The sequence below is a fragment of the Festucalex cinctus genome, chromosome 1 (genome assembly GCF_051991245.1).
Source record: "Festucalex cinctus isolate MCC-2025b chromosome 1, RoL_Fcin_1.0, whole genome shotgun sequence".
NCBI classification, from domain to species: domain Eukaryota; kingdom Metazoa; phylum Chordata; class Actinopteri; order Syngnathiformes; family Syngnathidae; genus Festucalex; species Festucalex cinctus.
Genome location: NC_135411.1, coordinates 58,284,367 through 58,292,536, shown reverse-complemented (window position 1 = coordinate 58,292,536; position 8,170 = coordinate 58,284,367). Strand labels below are relative to the sequence as shown.

Here is an 8,170-nt window from a genome sequence, read left to right as displayed (position 1 = left end):
GTAATCTGATTAGAGAAAATAGAAGATACGTTGGCTTCTTGCGACGATATAACTTCCCAAACATTTAAGGTTACTAATACAACCGTGAGTTAATTGAGGTAACCTAAGTTACTATTTCCTCAAATCGCCTCTAATAACTGGAAATGAAATCCAATGTATTAGTTCCAAACAAGGTTGTTTTTGTTAAGGCGTAGTGTTTATTCATTAGTGCCATCTAGTGGTAAAAAAATAATTACTTCATTTTAAAACCTACTATTGATTTCAATAATATGCCAAAAAAAAAAAAAAAGACAAAATGTCCTATCTCAACAATTTACTTTTTTTGTTTGTTTTTTTTTTGTTTAATATAATCGTAGGTCTAGTAATCAGTATTACATGGCTGGAGCCTCACCTTACAAGAGGCTGACATGTTTCGCTGCATCTTCCTGCTTCAGGTGCCCAAAGGACAACTTCAAGAACATAGTTACCCTGCTTACAGCTTGTGTCAGAACCCCCAGACGCAAGATCGAGTCCAGGCTCCGGCCTTCCTGGGTGGAGTGCATGTTCTCCCCGTGCCTATGTGGGTCTTCTCCGGGACTCCGCTCTCTTCCCACATTCCAAAGACATGCATGGCAGGTTAATTGGGCGCTCTGAATTGTCCCTAGGTGTGCGTGAGTGGTTGTTTGTCTATGTGTGGCTGCGACTGGCTGGCAACCAGTTCAGGGTGTACCCCGCCTACTGCCCAAAGCCGTCTGGGATAGGCTCCAGCACCCCCCGCCACCTTGTGAGGAGCAAGCGGTTAAGAAAATGGATGGATGGACTTGACTTGACTTGACTTGACTTGACTTGACTTGACTAGCCGCTCTTGGCAGCTGTTCTGGCTTACTTCGTCTGCTCTGTATTTCGGTGGTACCGATATGGGTTCTCACCTACAACCAAAATTCATGGCTTTGGCTGTATTATTTGACAACATCTTGTCACAACAATTACACAGTGTACTTTAACGAAAGCTAATGAAATGAAAACATTTTCATGAATGACATATAATTACAACAAGAATACTTTAACTTAAAAAACACTAAAACCATACTGAACTACATCTTTGTTTGTAAAATCAACTAATAACTTTAGCAAAAATGTCACTTTTTGTCTTAATCAATGAATGTCATGAGCTTTCACATGCTGCACCTCTAGGACGAATTATAGTTCACTACACAATACTAATTAGAGAACTTCAATTTAGTTTTTTTTTGTTTTTTTTATCTTGCACTTTACAAATTCTCCATGTATTAAAAAATACTACTACTACAATTAAAAAAAAATCAAACAAAATAAAGCATTTTCCGAGAGGAAAAAAATCCAAACAATTCTGCTCTAAAAACAAATTAAAACTAACTGAATTTAAAATCAAAAGTCAAAACGAAATATGACAAAACTAATAAGCCAGCCTTCCCCCCAAAAAACAATTTTGTAACGTGATTAAAAAAATATATATGTACTTCACTTGAAAACGTGGTAATATGGAATGGAACGTAATAATTAACAATGTAGTAGACTAGTGTGCGCACTCCATCCATCCATCCATCCATCCATCCATCCTCTTGACCGCTTATTCCTCACAAGGGTTGCGGGGGGTGCTGGAGCCTATCTCAGCTGGCTTTGGGCAGTAGGCGGAGTACACCCTGGACTGGTTGCCAGCCAATCGCAGGGCACACAGAGACGAACAACCATCCACGCTCACAAGCACACGTAGGGACAATTCGGAGTGCCCATTTAGCCTGCCATGCATGTCTTTGGGATGTGGGAGGAGACCGGAGTACCCGGAGAAGAGTGCGCACTGTAAACTGAATTTGGCGATCCTAATCATTTCTATGTGAGACTTGGCCACTTGGCAGCAGTATAGGCTAACTCAAGTGCTGCATGTGACGCAGTCAAGCGCTGTGATATCCTTTTTGCAGACTAATTGGGAAAAAAAAATACATGCTTGTTAGCAGTTATTTTGTGTTTCTGGAAATCCTTAGCAGCAATATATAACTGCCACATAGAAGCAATGCTGTTTGGTTTGTTTGACAACTGGGAGCAGCATTCAAAAGCTTGAAGCATATGGGTCATTCAAGACATGAGGACATTTTACGTCCATCAAATTTTAAATAATCGACTTACAAAAAAAGCAGCTCACTTGTTGAGTAGATTTACTTGTCCTGAAACAGAATCTATAATAATAAAATTCATTTTTTCTTGTCCCACCACCCAACTGAACAAATTGTATTACAAATAAAATAGTTAATATCTGTTTCACTGCTATCTCTTATAACTGTGGAAAGAGTTTAGAAACATATTTCACTTTTTTAAGCATGGTAATAGAATAAAAGAATCACGTGATAGGCTGGACTTGACATCAGTTTTCCAAAAGAATGGGTAGAGCAAATGTCCTCTCTTCTAATTCTTCCATATATTCATATAAAATTAGTTTGCCTTGCATGTCTCTACCTCATGCAACCCTGTTATGCATAGGATCATGAGATTATTCTCTTAAGCGAACATTTTATCTTTATGAGCTAATCAAACTTGTTTGTAAGAAAAAGCTTTTTTTCTTAACGTTTATGCATTGTCAAACTGGTGGTGAAGTTAGCTGAGCTGTGTTCACTGTACGGTACTATTATCTTGAACAAGTTGAGTAAGTCGTATCTCAAGGAACTGCTATATATTACTGTAGTGCACAATAGCTTCTTGTCCAGCATCACCATGTCGCATTACCAGAGAGCAGCACAAATTTAAAGTGACCACTGCATACACTCTATACATAGTATAATCATATTTAATAAACATTTCAAAAAGGTACAATACTGTTCCAAACACCATTCTGAAATGAATTGACTACTTCAGAACCTGTATGCAAAAGTTCATCTTTGTTCTCTTGACAGAATCTTAACATCTTACAAATATCAGCATAAAAAACACAGGAGGGCTCAACCCTCTTTCCAAACTCACCTTATCATTTTTTTTTTTACTTAAATATATTTGGCCTACCAGGAGAAAAAAACCCGTCAGATGTTGAAAGCTATTAACATTGCAGTGAAGTTTAATAACAGCTTGTGTGGATTGCAATTATTTCTGCATAAACAGTAGCTTGTACAGAAGTGCTTTGGAGTCATAAAAGTGCGGAATTGTTACCATGGAAAAAAATACACTGCATTGATTATCTTTTTTCCATTTGAGCTAAGGGTCTTCAATGTCCATGAATTCCTTTTTGGGTGAGATGGGCCCCCTGTACCAGGCGCAAGAGCCGTCGTTTCTCTTGATACAAGCAAAGTGTTGGGCCTGCTTGCCGTTGGTGATCTTCTCCGTCAGGTAGTCTGTCCACAAGCACTCGGCGGGGCTGCTGATGGCGCATGGGACCGAGGTGCAGCGTGTGATCTGTGGGCAACCAAGGACAGGGATTTCATGAACACCTTGGCACATTGTGGAGTTACCAATTAAAAGCTTTTATTTGTTAAAGACAGTCTCCACATATCCAAAGATTAAGGGAAGTCATTTTGTAAGTCGCGATTATATCTCCAGACTTTGAGATACTGAGATATCGTTGGTGTTCATCTGTAGGTGCTGCTGTTTTGGTGAGCAATAGTTCAAATGGGCTCAGTATAGTAGGTATCACTTATCCATGTATGAACAATGATGTCAACGAATGTGGTGTTTATTTGTTCCAGAGGACTGAGAAATGAGTTTAGGGGCCATTACAGAGCACTATCAACCACAAATCAATGTAAAATCGAACCTTTGTGTTCCTACCTTGCAATCGCAGCCCATTTCGTAGCGCTGCACCAAGCTCTTCTTCTGCATGGCACTCAACTTCTCCCACGGCTCATGGAAGTTGCACAGGTTGACGTGCAGCGAGCTGCCATTGGACTTCAGTCTGCCTGTAATGGAAGACAGGAGAGAAAATCAAGGGACCGAGAACTCAAATTTTAAAATCTGTAGAACGTATGGCAAAATACCTCTACGGTCACAAAACTGTTATAGGCAGGCAGTGTTGCATAATGCTTACATTTGTGTAAAAAGATTTTAATGCATTTTTTAATTTGGTCAAATTTGGTGATGGGATTTATACATAATTTTATATTCCACCATTACTAAATTTTAAGGAATTTAATGGCAAGTCGCAAACTCTCCAACCGTAGACGGCCCACACATGTGACGTAAGCAATTGGAGAGTGCTTGTCAGTGCATTGACACCCCCAGTTGTGACACGCGCAGTGCAAATTCACACTTGCACTGGCATAAAAACAGCTCGAGCTGCTGCATGTAGACTATACCAAATGTCCAAATACGTACAAACAAGCATTTGCAATTAAGCAGCTTTGCACCACTTAAGAGAAAAAAATAAAATGGTGATGAGGAAAAGTCACAATTATTTTAGTTATACAGTTCTAAACACTGCGACCTGTGGTGAACTGGTGACCAGTTCAGGGTGTAGCCAGCTGGGATGGGCTCCAGCACCCCCCGTGACCCTTGTGAGGAGTAAGTGGTCAAGAAAATGAATGGATGGATAGTTCTAAAGATTTTTATGTGCGCATCTACTACTCAGTTAGTTTTGTTCCCTAATGCCTGTAAAATTACTGTCATGTCAATTTCTGCAGTCTTAATACACTTGTCCGTAGTTTGACCCTAGACACATACCTGTGATTAGATACTCTACGCCTTTAGCCAGAGTGACTCCACATAATGAAGAGGTTGGTGCAGTGTAGATGGCATCAAAATTCTTGTTAGGACCCTTGAACATCTGGAGAACAAACAAGTTAGTTATACTGTACGTTGGATTTGCACATGTGCAGATACATGAAAATCTTTTACCTTGGTCTGTTTGATGTCATACTTAATGGGCTTGAAAAAGTCATCGTCAACCTTCTTTCCAACCACCTTCGCCTTGATGACTAAAAAAAAAAAAAAATGCATTTTAAAATGTGACATTACATTAAAAACAAAAGGGGAATCCACGGTTGAGGATTTGGTGCACAGACAGCAGCATCACATGACTGTTTCGTCAGCTGTACCCTGAAGAATGCGTGTGCACAGCTGGGATCCGAAACACACGGAGGAAACCAGTCAGCACTTTGAAGACTAGAATTAAACAACGATAATCCCTCTAAAACCCACACAGCCTGCCTGTGTTTTCATATTAAAAAAATAAAAAACTGGGGATGGGGAAATCACTTACTTTCCAGTTTCCTGATTGGGAGGTTTGAATGTGAGTGGGGGGAATAGAATACGTTGTGGAAAAATGATTTAAGGCTATACAGATGTGCCTTTTCAGCTCTAGTGCAGCCAAGTCCTCCAACAAAAGTAGAAGTTCATTGTGTGTCCAATTCAAAGAATGATCATATGCCAAACTAGTGAAATATCACGCGATCATCATGAAGCCAATGCAGGTGACTCATACAATTCTCAACAGAGAATCCACTAGGGGTGTTAAAAAAAATCGATTCGGCGATATATCGCGATACTACATCGCGCGATTCTCGAATCGATTCAATAAAAAAAAAATCTATTGCAGTCACTCCTTTTCAGGAGATGTGCAAAGGTCACTTAAGACAAGTGGACAAATGAATGAACAGTGTCGATGCTGCTGAAAGTCTTCAAAGTCCTCTGGATACAATTTGTGGTAATCCTGTTCGCTTGACTTTGCTGAATCGCACACAAACATCACTCTACTGGTGTTAAGAAAAATATATGAAATGTGTGATTAATCCAAATGAAATAAATTGGGTTTCAGACTGTCAGCACATTTCTTGAAGGCCAAAGGCATATAGGCAAAATACAAGGTCATGCAAAACTATTGGCTTTTAAATACAATTTGTGTATAGTTGTTTTAACACCACGTGTCTTCACTTTTTTTGTGGAGCCCTTGTTGCTGCTGGGGGCTGGGCTTGGCTCCTGGTGTGGATGTGCCCCAAGGATGGCGAACCCGCGCTTGCTCAGCAATACATCTTTGTTCTGTTTTTAGTCCTGTTTTTATGTTGTAATACTTATTTGTGGGATGTGGGGTTCTTGGGTTGGGTCCAGAGGTCGAGTGGGTGGTAAGGAGGAGGGAATCGGTGGTTGGCTAGGATGTGTTTTTTTTTTTGTTAATTGGTTGATTTAAAAAAACAAAACAAAAAACAAAACAAAACAAAAAAAAACTTCTTTGTAAAGCACTCATTTGCATGATAAGGTTATATAAAGTTGACTTGACTTTTAAGTTACTAAGTTATTAAAGATATTTGTTGTTACTACTACATAGTACGTAGACCTTCAAAAGAAGACACAAAGTAAATGTAAAAGTAGACAATTGCTCTACTGCCAGTCTGCCATGCACCCAAATGTATAACATTATTCTGTAAATAAGTCTTAACTGTGTGCTTATTGTTTTTCCTCAATGCTGAAAACTGCAATGCCAAACTATTGTCTGTGACAGTCACCTATATATAACTTAAAGCATCAACTCTACATTACTTACAGCACTATGAAAAAAAGCTCAAAGTGCTGTGCATAAGAGAACATAATTAAATAGCAAAATTAACTGTGCTAATGTTTGAGTAAAATGTAGGCATATTCTATTTTTGTTTGCAATATGTGTAGAAGTGTTGTATTGAATGAAATCTGTCGCGTTCAATAAGGGTTGTGTTTTGAAAAATATACTTATATTTTTGCAATTGCAAAAAATGGCAGGACGCTAGCTGGATCCGTGAGTGTAGCTTACTCAGATGTTTACGCAGATGTTAAAAACTTTTACTTGGACAAGGCCATGCATTCAATAATGTTAAAGGCGTCTTTCAAAGTTACTTCGGCCATTTCGTCACATATAGACCCAAGATTGAGTTGAACTAACGTCACAAGGTAAACAACTTTAATTAACGTCATTAACTTCAATTCCCTCTATTAACAATTGCCTTTTAAGTCATTTACGAACTAGACTGTAAATCTTAAACTGGATCGGTGGCAATCAAATACTAAACACTAGTCATATAACTAAACTATTAGCAAAAACCTATAAATGTTCAATTGCCTTCCCTTGTTAATAGGGTAAATCACACGAAGTACCAAGTTAGCGTCGTTAATACATATTAGACTGTCTAAAATGTTACAGTTAAGTTCATCACGCAACATTAGAGGGCAAATACGTGTAACATACAGTCACTTAACACTGCCCCAAATCTACTGCGTATAGCGCACAGGCCCATTTAAAACAAAACCACCACCACCATCACCAACAACAACAAAAAAGGCAACGTATGTAGTTTCGTGAAACTTACCGACGTCTGCTTGGCAAAACGCCTGCTGTGGATGCATCGGACCGCAGCTGCAGGCTTGTGCTCCTTCCTGTAGCCGCCACAAGTACAGCAGCACCAGGGGCAGCGCGAAGCTCTTCACCGTCCAGCTCATCATCGATCGTTCAGGACAACTAAATAAAGTAGAAAACGAAGAAACGCTGAAGTTACTCTAACAGGGATACACTAACAGTTCCTGAACGACAACTCTGTTCAGTGCACAGACGGGTTTGCTCTGCTTTGAGTCCACGTTCACAAGAGCCTTTTATGACTGCAGAATCCGCCCACAAGCCAACGTCACTTTCACCGAACGATGACTTTCTTCACCTTCGTGCAAAGGCAAAGCACGGATGTACACGCACACACTTATGCATGCGTGCACGTGTGCGTGTACGTGACGTTTTTAAAGGGGAAAAAGCGTTTGGTAACTCCACGAAAATTCATTTCTCAACATAGGAAAATATGTACAGTATTTTATTAAATAACCGACACAACCATATTAACTAAATATGTCATTCCCATTAAAAACTGATAATTGCAAAATTTTCAGAATGATACAAAAAAAAAACAAGTGAGGAAAATGAACAGGAAAACCTTAATTGTTGCAGACACTTTAAGTTTGATTCATTTTTGAATGTTCTATTAATGCATATAAGGTTATTTATTAGATTCCCTAATCCTGATGTGTCCTTGATGATATAGACCAATATCAGCCGTCTTGCTCTACTATCCACCAGCCATGCACCAACAGGGGGATTCCCGACATATCTGGTGGCAAAAGCAGCGCCAATTGTTTTGTCATTGACATGAGATATATCAGCCATGTCTCAGGATCCCATAGGGGCTCTGGAAAGTTTCCTGAGTTTCCTACGCATTTCTGAGTCCAG

The 8,170-nt window shown here is 39.4% G+C and overlaps 1 protein-coding gene across 1 annotated transcript; it reads right to left on the bottom strand.

Moving 5' to 3' along the window:
- Window positions 1-2,781: 2,781 nt before the first annotated feature.
- On the bottom strand, window positions 2,782-7,594 carry LOC144002054 (metalloproteinase inhibitor 2-like). Its single transcript, XM_077496904.1, has 5 exons — window positions 7,269-7,594; window positions 4,831-4,910; window positions 4,657-4,759; window positions 3,769-3,896; window positions 2,782-3,396 (listed from the first exon to the last, which is right to left on the bottom strand). The coding sequence occupies exons 1-5, from the start codon at window positions 7,399-7,401 to the stop codon at window positions 3,199-3,201; spliced, it is 642 nt and encodes a 213-aa protein (XP_077353030.1). The 5' UTR covers window positions 7,402-7,594; the 3' UTR covers window positions 2,782-3,198.
- Window positions 7,595-8,170: the final 576 nt, after the last annotated feature.